The sequence below is a fragment of the Suncus etruscus genome, chromosome 11, assembly GCF_024139225.1.
Source record: "Suncus etruscus isolate mSunEtr1 chromosome 11, mSunEtr1.pri.cur, whole genome shotgun sequence".
NCBI classification, from domain to species: Eukaryota; Metazoa; Chordata; class Mammalia; order Eulipotyphla; family Soricidae; genus Suncus; species Suncus etruscus.
The window spans coordinates 47,333,657-47,349,432 of NC_064858.1; the positions used below are offsets into that span (position 1 = coordinate 47,333,657).

The 15,776-nt window shown below is 35.6% G+C and overlaps 1 protein-coding gene across 1 annotated transcript in view; it reads right to left on the reverse strand.

Annotated features, from left to right (window-relative positions):
* The window catches only part of EEA1 (early endosome antigen 1), a 132,689-nt gene that overhangs the window by 54,299 nt on the left and 62,614 nt on the right, over positions 1 to 15,776 (reverse strand). The window contains exon 11 of the mRNA XM_049782801.1: positions 10,803 to 11,141. Within this exon, the coding sequence (XP_049638758.1) occupies positions 10,803 to 11,141 (339 nt within the window). The remainder of the gene's footprint in view (positions 1 to 10,802; positions 11,142 to 15,776) is intronic.

The window sequence follows — 15,776 nt, forward strand, 5'->3', positions numbered from 1 at the left end:
CTTATATACATATATACACAAAAATATTGGTTAAAAAAAAAAAAAGCGCACAAATTCTGGGGCCAGATTAGTGGCGCGGAGCGGTAAGGCGTATGCCTTGCCGATGCTAACCTAGGATGGACCGAAGTTCAATCCTCCGGCATCCCATATGGTCTCCCAAGCCAGGAGCAATTTCTGAGCGCATTGCCAGAAGTAACCCCTGAGCCTCACTGGGTGTGCTCCCACCCAAAAAAAGCACAAATTCTTAGTTGAGTGAGTATTGAATCACTTAAGCAACTTAAAATATTAAAAATACTTAATTTTGGGCCCGGAGAGATAGCACAGCGGTGTTTGCCTTGCAAGCAGCCGATCCAGGATCAAAGGTGGTTGGTTCGAATCCCGGTGTCCCATATGGTCCCCCGTGCCTGCCAGGAGCTATTTCTGAGCAGACAGCCAGGAGGAACCCCTGAGCATCGCCGGGTGTGGCCCAAAAACCAAAAAAAAAAAAAAAAAAAAAAAAAACTTAATTGTTTAACAGAATGTTTTAAATTTTAGTGAATCTTCTTATTTTTTCATACTTAAGAACCATGTAATGGATCAATTGATTCCTTACATTTAGATACTGAATACAGCACTACTTTTCCATGTCTTCAATGATACTTAGTTCTAACTAAAATAATACAGCAGTAAATGATAATTCATGGGGCCAGCATGGTGGCACTAGAGGTAAGGTGTCTGCCTTGCCAGCGCTAGCCTAGGACGGACCGTGGTTCGATCCCCCGGCATCCCATATGGTACCCCAAACCAGGAATGACTTCTGAGCTCATAGCCAGGAGTAACCCGTGAGCGTCACCAGATGTGGTCCAAAAACCAAAAAAAAAAAAAAAAAAAAAGATAATTCATGAAAACTAATATAAAAAATCTACCCAGAGCTAAGGGCTAACTCTCAAATTCTTCATTTTCTCTAACTTTGTCAGAAATAATAGTCAATTTCTCTTGAAAGAGTGGGCATTATTTTCAAAATAAAGTTTGTATTAACTTCAGAAGAATTACTACTCAAATGCTAGGAGTAATAAAAATAAAGTTAGAGATATAGATGCAAATTATTAGGGAAGGCTTACACATTAAACACTTCTTTTTATGTTTCTGTTGAAGCATGTTTTTTTATATCTTTATTTAAATACCTTGATTACAAATATGATTATAGTTGGGTTTCAGTCATGTAAAGAACACCCCCCCCTTCACCAGTGCAACATTCCCATCACCAATGTCCCAAGTCTCTCTCCTCCCCACCCCTGCCTGTACTCTAGACAGGCTTTCTACTTCCCTCATTCATTTACATTGTTATGATAGTTCTCGGTGTAGTTATTTCTCTAACTGCACTCATCACTCTTTGTGGTGAGATTCATGTTGTGAGCTGGACCTTCCAGACCTCCTCTCTTTTGATTCTGAGAATTATTGGAAAAATATCTTTTATTTTTCTTAAAACCCATAGATGAGTGAGACTATTCTGTGTCTCTCTCCCTCTGGCTTATTTCACTCAGCATAATAGATTCCATGTATACCCATGTATAAGAAAATTTCATGACTTCATCTCTTCTGACAGCTGCAAACTATTCCATTGTGTATATGTACTACAGTTTCTTTAAATAGTGCTGCAATGAATATATGTGTGAGGAAGGGATTTTTGTATTGTATTTTTGTTCCTAGGGTAGATCCCTAGGAGTGGTATAGCTGGATCGTATGGGAGCTCAATTTCCAGTTTTTGGAGGAATCTCCATATCACTTTCCATAAAGGTTGGACTAGACAGCATTCCCACCAACAGTGAATAAGAGTTCCTTTCTCTCCACATCTCTGCCAGCACTGCTTGTTCTCATTCTTTGTGATGTGCACCAATCTCTGTGGTGTGAGATGGTACCTCATAGTTATTTTGATTTGCATCTCCCTGATGATTAGTGATGTGGAGCATGTTTTCATGTGCCTTTTGGCCATTTGTATTTCTTCTTTGACAAAGTGTCTGTTCATTTCTTCTCCCCATTTTTTGATGAGATTAGATACTTTTTTCTTGTAAAGTTCTGTCAGTACCTTGTATATTTTGGTTATTAGCACCTTATCTGATGGGTATTGGGTGAATAGTTTCTCCTACTCAGCGGGTGATTCTTGTATCCTGGGCACTACTATTTCTTTTGAGGTGCAGAAGTGTCTCAGCTTAATATATTCCTTTCTGTTTATCTCTGCTTCCAATTGTTTGGAGAGTGCTGTTTCCTCCTTAAAGATGCCTTTAGTCTCAATGTCAAGGAGTGTTTTACCTACGTGTTGTTCTATATACCTTATAATTTCAGGTCTGATATCAAGGTCTTTAATCCATTTGGATTTTACCTTCATACATGATGTTAGCTGGGGGTCTGAGTTCGCTTTTTTTTTGCAAGTGGCTAACCAGTTGTGCCAACTCCACTTGTTGAAGAGGCTTTCCTTACTCCATTTAGGATTTCTTGCTCCTTTATCAAAAACCAGGTGGTTGTATGTCTGGGGAACATTCTCTGAGTACTCAAGCCTATTCCACTGATCTGAGGGTCTGTCTTTATTCCAGTATCATGCTTTTTTGATAACTATTGCTTTGTAATACAGTTTAAAGTTGGGGAAAGTAATGCCTCCCATATTCCTTTCTCAAGAAGCGCTTTAGCTATTCGAGGGTGTTTATTGTTCCAAATGAATTTCAGAAGTGTTTGATCCACTTCTTTGAAGAATGCCATGGGTATCTTTAGAGGGATTGCATTAAATCTGTACAATGCTTTGGGGAGTATTGCCATTTTAATGATGTTAATCCTGCCAATCCATGAGCAGGGTATGTGTTTCCATTCTCTGATAAATACCACTTCTACAATACCAGCCTTATATTTTATTAAATGCATATGCTTCAATAAGATCAAAATTCAAAATAAGCAATTCATACTGTTTTCAACCGAAACTCATGATAAAACTAGAAATGTAAGATACCAGACTTGTTATATTTATACACATATGTTCTATATTAACATATTTCTCCATAAAAATTCAGTAGGTTAAGAAAAAATAAGCTGTATCAGAAAGTGAGCAAACATTACTTTTTTTTAATTAGTTACCATGAAATTACAAAGTTATTCATGATTAGGTTTCAGACATACAAAGTCTCAATACTGATCCCATCACTAACATCTACCTCCTTCCACCAATGCCCATCTTCCCCGCCCCTTTTTCCCACTCACCTGTCTACTTCTACAAGACAGAATTTTAGTCAGTTCATGGCAAAAAGATTCTCAAAAAAAAATCTGATGATCCTTTGAATTTCAGGTGTCAGTTGTGACACCTTTCATTTCTGATTCAGTTTATTTGAGTTCTCTCTTACTTATTTTTTAAAATCTTGCTAGTGGTTTGTTGTTTGTATTTATTTTTTTAAACCAAATTTGGTTTTATTGTTCTCTGATTGTTTTTTGGAATTCTAGTTCATTAATTTGAACTTTGATTATTATTTCCTTTCTCCTGCCTATTTTTTACTTTTTTTGTTAGTCGTTATCTAATTTATCAAGCTGTTTACTCAGCTTGAGAAATTATACTTATGTGGGTCCTTTGTTCCTTCCTGATAAATGCCTGCAGTGCTATAAACTTCCCTCTTTATACCACTTTTTCTGTGTTCCATAAGTGCTTGTAGCTCATGTACTTATTCTCCTGTTTCCAGGAATCTCGATTTTGTTTTTTTTTTTTGTTTTGTTTTGTTTTTTTTGGTTTTTGGGTCACACCTGGCAGTGCTCAGATGTCACTCCTGGCTCTTTGCTCAGAAATCGCTCCTGTCAGGTTCAGGGGACCACATGGGCTGCCAGGATTTGAACTACTGACCTTCTGCATGAAAGGCAAATGCCTTACCTCCATGCTATCTCTCCGGCCCCTTAATTTCCTTTTTGAGTTCTTCTCTGATCCACTGGTTTTTCTGTAGTAAACTGTTTAATTTATGGGTCATTAAGTTAATTTTCCATTTGTTTGTGATTAACTTCTATTTTTAGTCCATCATGGTCTGAGAAGACAGCTGATACCATTCATCTTGATTTTATGAAGCTATGTTCTATGTTCCAGCTTCTAGTCTATCTTGGAGAATACCATGTATACTGGAAAAGAATTCATATTTGGGGAGATGAAAATATATACAATACATACATGTATATATATATAAAACCCTACTCTTTCATTTCTTCTTCTAAACAAGTGTTTCCTTACTGAACTTGAGTCTAATAGATATAGCAAGAGGTGAGATTGCAGTGTTAACGTCTTGACTACAACTGTTATGTCATGTCTTTCTTCAAGTCTATTATCCATTGCTTAAGTGCATATATATTTAGCAATGTGAGTTCTTCATATATGTATATTCCTGATCATTAAGAACTGACCCTTGTTGCTTGTTATAACCTTTTTGAGTCTATGTAGTCTGATACTAGCATGGCATCCATGGTTTTTGTGAGGAAATTGTTTAAGAATTATCTTACAACCTTTGACTTGAGTCAGTATTGCTCTGACTGTTCAAATGTATTTCTTTCAGACAGCAAAACATTAGGTTCTATTTTCTAATCCATCCTGCTACTTTCTCTTAATTGGTGCATTTAGTCCATTAAGAGATTATTGACATGGTTGTGTGTAATCTTTGTGTAGAAATTTGGAGAATTTGTGGGACTTGTATTATAGTAAACCCTTGAGTTCTTGTAAAAATGGGTTTGAGTCTATAAAGTTCTTGAGCTATGCTGAAGTTCTTCAATCTGGGTATTATCCCTTCATGTATTGAAATTCTTGAAATTGTGTACTTTTCCTTCAAATATGAGATTCTGACTAGGTAAAGTATTCTTGGTAAGGCATTTGTTTCATTGAGGTTTTTTGTTGTTTTGTTTTATCATATCTCACTATTGTCTTCAGAGGATTTCATTTGGTAACTGTTATAAATCTTTAAGATACTCCTTTGTTCATAATTTTCTTCCTTGATCTTGCTGCTTTCAATATTCTATCTCTATGGTTTTTGTCATTTTGATTTGTATGCATCTTGGATTTGGGGGTAGGGTGGGCCACACCCAGAGTGCTCAGGGGTTACTCCAGGCTCTGTGCTCAGAAATAACTCTTATCAGGCTTATGAGATGCTAGGAATTGAACCCGGAACTGTCCCAAGTTAGCCGCATGTAAGGCAAAGGCCTTATGGCTGTGCTATCACTCTGGCCCTCACATCTTGGAATATTTTTATTTGAATCTCTTAGCTGGTACTCTTTGGTCCTCCTGGATGGGGGTTCTTGTGTTCTCAAGATCTCAGCAATGATATCTTTGACTATTGCTCCTCAATCATGGTTGAGTTTATTTTCCACCTTCAGTTGTAGTCTGGTTTTCTGCATCTCATATGGGAGTTCACTGATTCTGTCCTCAGTATCTGTTACTTTACTGGTGAATCCTTCCAGTGCATTCTTCATTTGTCTACCAAGTTTTTCATTTCTGTTTGTAGGGATTTTTTAATTTTTGCTCTCATGTTCTCTTGTCTTACTGACAGTCCATTCCAGTTTTTTTGAGTTTGTGAAACATTGCCAGTACTTTCTTTTTGAAGTTGTTTTCAAATATTATATAAGTGGCTGTTACTGATTACTTGTCAAGATTACAATCTTCAACTACAACCCACAGTGGGATTTTTAAGCTGCTGTACCATGTTTCCTTTCGTAATCTGGGAGTGCTTCATTTCCACTTCATTCCCTGATATTTTCTCTCTTACTGCCAGGGAAATCTCTAGGTAAGTTCTATTGAGGAAGGAAGATTATCTTGCTGGCATATTAGTAGTTGCCACTTCAAGAATTTGCACTTCTGGTTGTGCCCAAAAACCAAAAAGCCCCCCAAAATTTTAAATGCAGAAAATTAACATCAGCTAAAAGTCACAATAACAACTAGCTAAACCTTTTCACTGAAAGAATTAGACCCAATCCTCATATGCAAAAGCAAAGCAGACTTCTGGAAAAATTAACAATTCAAAGATCAAGAAGTTGATCTACTACAAAAAAGCATCTCCAAATATCATTACTAAAATAAATTACCAGATTTCTTCTCTGTAAGTTTATATTTAGAATATTTGAGCTAAATTTCAGAATTACATGTTTCCAAACAAAAATCAGACATTTTGTTACAGAAAAAATCAGAAATCATTTCTTAAAAAATCATGCTTAAAAACTGGTGGAGATGTTGGAAGGAAGGTACAGCGGATATATTGATTGCCTAGAACTCAGCCAACCCCGCTCAATCTTTGGCACCTCATATGGACCCCAAGCATAGCCAAAAGCAATTCCTAACTGTGGGGCACAATTGGAATAAGCCCTGAGCATTGCTGGTTGTGGGCTCCCAAATAAAAGAGAAAAAAAAGTAGTAAAGTAGTAGGGTTTTAGGTCTAGGATACAACTCAGTAATAAAACAGTTGCTTTGCATGTGAAGCCCTGAGTTGAATCCTTGGCAACACACACACACACACACACACACACACACACACACACACACACACACACACCTACACACAGCGTTTAAGGAGGAACTGAAGAAATAGCATGATGCTTGCCTTGCATGCAGCTGACCTAACTCCTTGGCCCCTGAAATGTTCTCCCACGCACTGCCCAGTGATCCGTGTATGCAGAGCCAGGAGAAAGACTTGAGAACAGGTTGGTGTGGCAAAAAAAAAAAAAAAAAAAAACAAAAACAGAAGCAAGTAATAAAAAATAAACACACTGAAAATGGTCTGGCCTTAAATTGTAATTTAAGGTATTCATGTTTATGTTATCTGATAAATCCAGTGTCATAAATATGCACAATTCTTTATTCATGATACTCTAAATAATGTTTACAAGCTAATAATTAATATTATAAATGATTAACAAACATCAACTAATTAAACCATTATAATAACTGGGAAGAAGATTCCATTATTTATCATATTCCATTATTCCATTTTCATAGGTCAGCAAACTGAGGTACCAACTGAACATTGTGCCCAACATCACACTGCTTATTGGTCACAGAATTAGCACTCCCATGGCTGACTTGATCCATATCAGATGACACTCTCTGAAATGGTAACTTAAACAATTTTTAAAATTAAACCAATCACACAAATCCTTTAATTATGCTATAAAGCATATATGCAAATCTATGGACTGTTTTAGAAGAATTAAAGAAACAAATATAAAGAATATGAAGAACACTTTGTTTTGATGATGTAACTGACAACTACCAGCTATATAACTTTATCAGCACTAACTTGTGAACTGTTTTATCAGCAATCTCTTATAGTGTAGAGAAAAAGAGTTCATGCCTACATTCTCTAAGGATACTAGAAAAAGGTAAAGTTTACTTCTCTCCCAGCCTCCAATAAATATCTACTGAAGATCCTTTGAGGACAATAGAATATAGTATAAAGCAAAGGAGTTCACAATCGAAAAGAAACAGAACAACAAACTAATTATTTAAAATGCTTTTAAGAAATTTACCAAAATAGTAATAAGAGCCAGAGAGGTAGCTCATATGTTGAGTGTATTCTTTGTATGCAGGTGATCTAGTTTCAATCCCCATCATTACATGGTCCTGAGTACCACCATGAATAATTCTCAAACACAGAGCTAACAGTAACTCCTAAGTATGACTGGACATGGCCTTCAAGTCAAAAATAATGATAATAAAAATAATAATGAATTTTTAAAAATTTAAAAACCACGGTCAAAGAGATAGCACAGTGGTAAGGGATTTGCCTTGCACGTGGCAAACACAGGACAAACCATGATTCGAATCCCGGCATCCCACATGGTCCCCTGAGTCTGCCAGGAACGACTTTTGGACACAGAGCCAGTAGTAACTCCTGAATGCCGCCAGGTGTGATCCAAAAACCAAAAAAATATAAAAAAATAAAAACAAGATTGCTGAAATGAAGTTTCCAGAACCCAGAATGTATGAAAAAAAAAAAAAAAGCTGTTTAGACCTAAACACCAAATCTAAAGCCAATAACAACAGAATCGATAACCAATCTACAACAAGCTAGACACAAAGGAGACCACTTATATTAGTAGCCTGGGGGTACAGGAGGGGGATATAGGATGCATGCTGGAAACAGGGGTGGAGGGAGGACAACACTGCTGGTGGAAATTCCCCTGATTCAATGTCACTATGTACTTAAAATATTACTGTAAAAGATCTGTAATTCACTTTGGTCACAATAAAAATTATTGGGAAAAGAAAAAAAGCTGTTTAAATAGAAAAGTCCTGGAAGGCATTATTGAGGGAATGATCTCTGAGACAGCACTGTGAAGCATGAAAGTCAATAAAAGGCAAAAAAGTAAAAGGGCAAAAAAAAAACCCACAATGAAACAAAAGTGCTTAAAAGCATTGGCATATCTGAGGAACCAGAAGATGCTAAAAGAAAACATTTAAATTTTATTGAAAGTGTAATGCAAAGTCAGTTGTAGGACACTGAGCAGAGGAATAAAGTGATACCTTCATTTTTAAAAACATATTTTTAGCTTCTGTATGGAAACTAGATTAAGGAGCTCACAAAAAGAAAGGAAATTTAGAAGAAGGTGAAGAAGTAAACCAAGTAAGCAATAATGGTCCCTGAGAATAAGGATGGCAGCAATGTAAATGGACTGAAATGATTTGAGACATATATGAAGGCAGAATCTAAACAGCATGCTGAAAGAAAGAAGATAAATGGTATCACTTTAAGGTTTTAGTATGATCTCTTTATTTTATACAGTATTGTGATTATACCAAATAAACATGTACTCGTTTAAATCTTGATATACAATTATACAATTGAGTAAATTATGAAAAATTCCTCAAGAGCCTGTCCCTACTGACAACCCAATAAAGCCCAAATTCCTCAGCCTGCTATTTAAAACCCAACATAATAAAGTCCCAAATGTTCTTTCCAGTCATAAAAAACACCCTCATATGAAACAGGTTCTATTATTAGAGCAAATTAGAGTCCTTAAAGGGTTCTAATATTATCTTCTTGCCACAAATTTACTTTCCTTAATCCTATTCTCTGGGAGATCTCCTACTTCAAACTTACATCTGTCAAAACCTATATAAATTTCACAATTTCAAGCACCATCCTTTTTATAAAGCTTCTTCTGATCAGATAATGGAATGAAATAACTACCTAGGTAGTATGGTGGTGAAAACAAGGAAAAAAAGTTCGAATTCCTAGAATATATGGAATCAAGTAGGTTTATATTATCGTATCATTTCCTTTTATTTTCTGCATCTCCTAAAATCATGCAGGCATGGTGATTCTCAGAAAGTGAAAAGTTCATATTGTTCAACTGAAAGTCAAATTCTATTTTACTTCTAAATTACTCACCTATGGTGAGTAACCTAACTCTCCCTATGTTTTGATTCCATCCATGATGAATGCCTGCATTCATTCATTCACTCACTAACTCACTAAATATTTTGACAATTAACAAGCAAGGTACTAAGCAGTGAGAACTTAAAAAAGGGGAGAGGTAGAAGAGAATAAAAGAGAGAGAGAGAGAGAGAGAGAGAGAGAGAGAGAGAGAGAGAGAGAGAGAGAGAGAGAGAGAGGGAGGGAGGGAGGGAGGGAGGGAGAAAGAGAGAACAAAATAAACTAGGAAGATTATTTATTTACTGGTCAGAACAAAATAAACTAGGAAAATTATTCTCTGGTCAGGCGGTGCTTTGCAATGTATCAGGATCAAGTTTAAAGTACCATATGCTCTAAGCATCACTAGGTGTAGTCCTAAAAGCCCTGAACACTGCAGATATGAACTTAGAGGCTACCAAGCACTGCAAGGGTAACCCTGGTGATCCCTATTTTACAAGGTGCAAAGCAGCTACAAATCCTTGGACCCTAGCTGCCAGGGTTGACAAGACTGAGTATTGTTAGGAGATAACCTAGGCACTACTTGGAGGATTCCCTACTCCTCTGCGCCCACCTCCCAAAATATTGGCAACAGCAAAAAGGAAATGAGTAGGACAGATTCTTTACATTCAAAGAGTTCAAAGTCTCTGCCTGGTAACCTCTTCTTTTGATAAGTAAAAGCCCACCTGGATTACTAGACCTTCCCCTTTGTTTTGGGAATTGGTTTGAATAAAGAAAGGAGTTTTGGTTGTTGGTGGGGCAGAGAGCACATGGCAGAGGCCATGAAGCAAAAAGCAGGCTGACTCCAATGAATATCTTTCCTCACTGGCTTGTTATTATTTCTCCATGGCTACTCTGCTTCATCAGACCCATCTGCCTATGAGGTTAGAAACACAGTGCCTAAGGTGGTCTCACCACTCGTGGAGATTTTTATTTTTATTTTACAGTATTCTAAAAGAATTTAACATAGTAAAAAAAAGTGTTGATTTTAGCACTTTAAAATAATGTTTAAATAAAGAATGAACAGTTTAACTTAACAAATACAGTAGTCAAAAGCTCTATGCTACAAGAAATTAAATGAAATAAAATCTGACTAGATTATTACTGGTTGTAAAATGTAAGAATTATTTTTTTTAATAAATGTATTTTGTTTTTCTTTGTTTGGTGGGTTGTTTCTATTTTTTGTGAAGTTTACTTTTTTGGTCCACATATAGTCTTCAGAAGTCAAGGGTCACTTCCAGTGGTGCTAAGAATTAAACATGGCCCCAGTCTCTCAGTCCACTGCTCTCATCCACTGAGCTCAGTCCACTGAGCTGTTTCCCTGTCCCAAATGATAGCTAATTTAATTAGCTCTATTATCAATTAGACATCACATTAAGAAGAAACCACAGAATAATAGTCAAAGTAACATCTTACTTGATTAATCTCACTTTGGAGCTGTAAGCCATGCTGTTCCTTTTCTTCTCTCTGTTGTTGTAGCTGTTTAAACTCTGCCTTGAGATGTTGGTATTTGGTTTCTACTTCTGATAATTCTTCTTTAAGTTTCTGAGTAACTTCCCCCTTTTCACCGAGCTCTGCCTGTAATCTCTGTAGTGATGTGTCAGATGCAGATAATCTTGACTGAAGTTGTTGGCAATCTAGGTCTTTTTGATGAAGGCTTGCTTGTATATTCTTTTTACTCACACACTCTTCATTATGCTTCTCTTCCAATTGGATATAATCATGTTCTCTCTTTAGCAATTTTTCATTTAAGTTCTGGAATATTAATTCAATAATATACTTTTTAATATATTGCTTATTATAATCATTCAAGTAATCTCTAGTGCAGTTTAATTTACTAAATGTTTTGATCTCAAATGAAAACAATGAAAATATTCCTGCCAAGAATTAAATAATTATAATGAAGGATTTTACTGCTGATACACTTGATTATGTCCTACTAATATAGTTCAGAAATTACCTACAAAAAAAGGAAAAATATTTCATACAAAATTATGGGGCTGTGAAATAGGTCAAAGGGCTGGAATGCATGCTTTGTATGTGGGAATCCTTAGTCCATTTCCCAGCAATACAAGACCTCCTAATCACCAAGCCAAGAAAAGCCCTTGCACTGCCAGGTGCTTCCCCTCCTCCCCAATAAAATAAACAAAAATAACATGTATGGCACACATAATTTTGACATAAAATGAAAATACAAAAATATATTGTATTCTTTCAAGTATGGAACATGTTAATAATCTCACTTCTACAAATAAATAATATATTGCCTTTCAAGTAAAGCTTACATTTGTGAAGTCTGGGGTTCAATTCCTAGTTCTGCCTCATACCCAAAATAAAAGAAGTAATTTCACTTAGACTGTAAAATTTTTACATGCAGAACCTGAATTATATTTAGTGCTATCAACTTTTCTTAATATGACCTGCCTATGGAATATGAAGCAAAGTAATTAATGTATGCTGTTAAGGACTTCATTCTTATTTTTATTTGTTTTGGGGGCTATATTCAGCAATGTTCAGAGGTTGTTCATGGCTTTGCACTCAGGAATCACTCCTGGTGAAGCTCAGGGGATGATTTAGGATACTGGGACTTGAACCTAGATCAGCCGCATGCAAGACAAACACCTTATCTGCCATATTAGTATTCTTGCTCCACAACTTCCTTTATTAATTGAGCAAAATCCATTAAAGAAAATAATAAATTATCTTTTACCTCTCCATAATAATCCTATAACAATATATGATATAATTATTAATATCGCTAGTTTATGGATGAGAAAACTAAATGAACCTGATTATGATCACATACTATTATTCTAAGTGCAACAGCCTTTTCAGAACATAATTTAAACTCTTAGTGATTCAATTCATGCTACTTAAAATATTCTATTTTTGTTCAATTATAAAATAAAGGTTACCTATCTCAATCTAATTATCATTATGTAAACAAAAAATCTTCAGTCCCTTATGTGAGTTCTCTTTAATTTTTTCGTATCAATTATTCTCTCAACATATTGTCTCACAGAGACAATTTCTCTATTTTAGGCACCAATAGATCATAGGTGATGACAGATGCACAAAGCTGAAAAACTTGTTTTGTTTTTCTTGTTTTATTCCTTTTGGGCCTCAAAACAGTGCTCAGGAAGCCTGGAGTTCACTTCTGAGGACTACTGTAAAATCAGGTCAGGAATTTGATGGGAGGGCCTAATGATGCCACATCAAAGGTGCTGGACATACAGGGTCACACCTGGCAATGTTTGGGAGACCATATGATTCCAGCTATAGAACGAAAGTCAGCAACATGCAATGTGCTCTAACCCTTGTACTAAATATTGGCATTTTTAAATGCTGAACAGCAAAAAAAAAAAAAAAGCTTCTGGTATTTCATCTCATTTGTCTCAAAACAAGAAACTCTATTACTTGTAGATCCTCAGCATCTCATTTGTCCTCTTACATGTTTCCATGATTTCTGTACATTTAGGTCTCAAAGTGCCACTAAATGTTCCATAGTATCATTAAAACTCAACTAAAAGTTAAGCCTTCTACAAAAGCCTAAACTTCCACTTTAGTTTTAACCCAATGTAATATCAAATAAAAAAAAAATACATAGTGAGGTGGCTACTAAAAGACAGGGATTGGTCTATGCACTTAAAATATCTATTTAATACTCGATGAACCCTAAATGATGAGTATAATAGGACTTCTTAGAAGAGAAAGCAAACTAAAAGGTTTCATGCCACAAGCAGTCAGTATTGAAGGCATGAATTAAACCTGCCTTTGACAACTCTATTGTTCATAGCAACACACTACTTGATAATACAGTGGTAATATATGGTAAATAGCTCTCTGCTTTGGCCTAAGAGCCCTTTAAAACTAGAATTGTTGGAAAGATACCAGTGAAGAACAGCAAGACACCAAAATTAAATGAGACTCTTTAAAAATAATTTACATTAATAGTTTGGGGCTAAAAAGGTAGTACAGCAGGTAGGGTACTTGCTTTGCATGCAACCAGGATTAAATGCCCAGAAGCCGATATAGTCCCCAAGCCACAATAAGAAGTGATCTTAAAGCATAGGGCCAGGAGAAAATTCTAAACACCACTAGGTATGGTCAAAAAATAAAAATACCACTTTATACTAAATACTTTTAAATAAGCATATGATGTTCTTCAAAATTTATATGGAAATATTATGCTGTGCTACAATTTTTTTATCAAATACCATTTTATGACTCTCATTAGAAATAAGAAAAACATTTTTAATATTCCCTTTTTGTAAAACTTCAAAGCCAGTAATAATAAGATACTAACGATCTTAGACTTAAGAGCAAGCTTTTATATGATATTTTATAAAGTAACATGTCCAATTTGATTATATGTATGACCTACAAAAGCTGTCCAAGACATGTTATATAATAACCTTCAAAATACCATATACAGGATTTCTAACTTCAAAATATCTGACAGAGGTTGGAATGTAGTTCAATGGTAGAGCACTCACCCTGTATGTGGGAAACCTAGCATTTGTTCATTTGCATCACAAACAAAACATTTGGATATTACCACTATCAACAATTATAAACTGCCAAGAATATGAAATGATGAGGGGTGAAGATATGAAGGATAAGAAGAAAGTAGAAGCATGTTACCTTTTGTTGCAACTAGGAAAAAAATTCTTAATAAGAAAACACATTTAGATGCTAGAGCAATAGCACAGTGGGTAGCACTGGACAACCATAGCACAGGAGAACCCAGATTTTTGTTTGTTTGTTTGTTTTTGTTTTTTATTTTGTTTTGGGGCCACACCCAAGACGCTCAGGGATTACTCCTGGCTAGGCACTCAAATATCACTCCTGGCTTGGGGGACTATATGGGACACCAGGGAATCAAACCATAATCAGTCCTAGGCTAGCACTTGCAAGGCAGACACCTTACCTCTAGTGCCACCACTCTAGCCCCCAACAACTCAGATTTTATTTCCAGTATTCCATATGGTACCCCTAGCACTTCCAGGAGTTATTTATGAATGCAGAACCAGGAATAACCCCTGAGCATCACTAGGTGTGACCAGTGATGAAAACTGTGTAACTGCTTTTGCACTGTTAGCTAAGCTTTATAAAGATGGCCTCTAAGATCTTGCAATGACTTCACCAGATTTTTCTGGGATTCTCCAATGTATGCAAGTATATATGAAAAGAAATTTCTCCTAACATTTTTTGGTCAAGCTGTATAAAGCATACTGAACTTTGGGTTTGGCCTCTGAAAAAACAAGAGAGATATAAATCAATACAAAAAGGATCCCAGAGATTGTTTGCATAACATTACTAACATTTAAAACATAAAAAAATAGAGAGAAAACAAAAAAAAAAATAGAGAGAGAGGGCCCATACTGACAGACAGACACAGAGAAAGGCTTCTGCCTCCGTACCGATACCCAGAACACCATCGCTGGCCAGGTCAGTTGGCCCCATCACACTGCAAGCATGACAATTAGGAAATAATGCAGACCTCCACCATGCTTAGATAATGAAGATGGTGGCTCAAATGACCTGAAATGTACCAACCACCTATTTATCCTCACAAATAAGTACTTTAGAGAAGAATAGAGGATGCTCAAAAACTGAAAGAAAGCATGGGACAAACTGAACAAACCACAACCAAGAATCAAGAAGATATAAAAGTAGAAATGAGAAAACTTCAAACTGAAATAATAGGATTGAAAAACTTGATAGGCTAAATAAAAATCTCATTAGTAAGTCTCACCAGCAGAGTAACAGCTGCTGAGGACAGTATCAGTAAGCTGGAAGATAAGTTGCACAAAAGAAGTTGGAAAAGAGTCTTAAAATAACTGGCCAGACAATAGAAAAAAAAATCCTCAAAGAATATGAACAGATGAAAATAGAAGTCTGGGATAAATTCAGCATAAACAACATTAGAACATAGGAGACCCAGAGACCCAGGAAGAAAATCCCCATAAAAAATCAACAGTCGAGAACATCATTGCAGAGACATTTCCAGAGCAAAAGAGGGCATTCAACTAAATACTGGATGCCCAAAGAGTACCAGCTAAAAGAGATCCAAACAGAAACACCCCAAGGCACATCACAGTTACAATGATATAATCACAATACTACAGATAGGGACAGAATACTGAAGGCAGCAAGATCAAAAAAATCCCTTAAAAAAAACCCTGGATTTTAGGGTTATCTATAGTATATATACTATATCTAGTATATAATTATATTATATATGATATTATATATTATGTGATAATAAATATATTATTATATAATTATATAGCATATATTATATATTATCATTGAATATATTATCTTATAATTACATATTATTCTATAATATAGAATATTATATATAGTATACACTAATACTATATA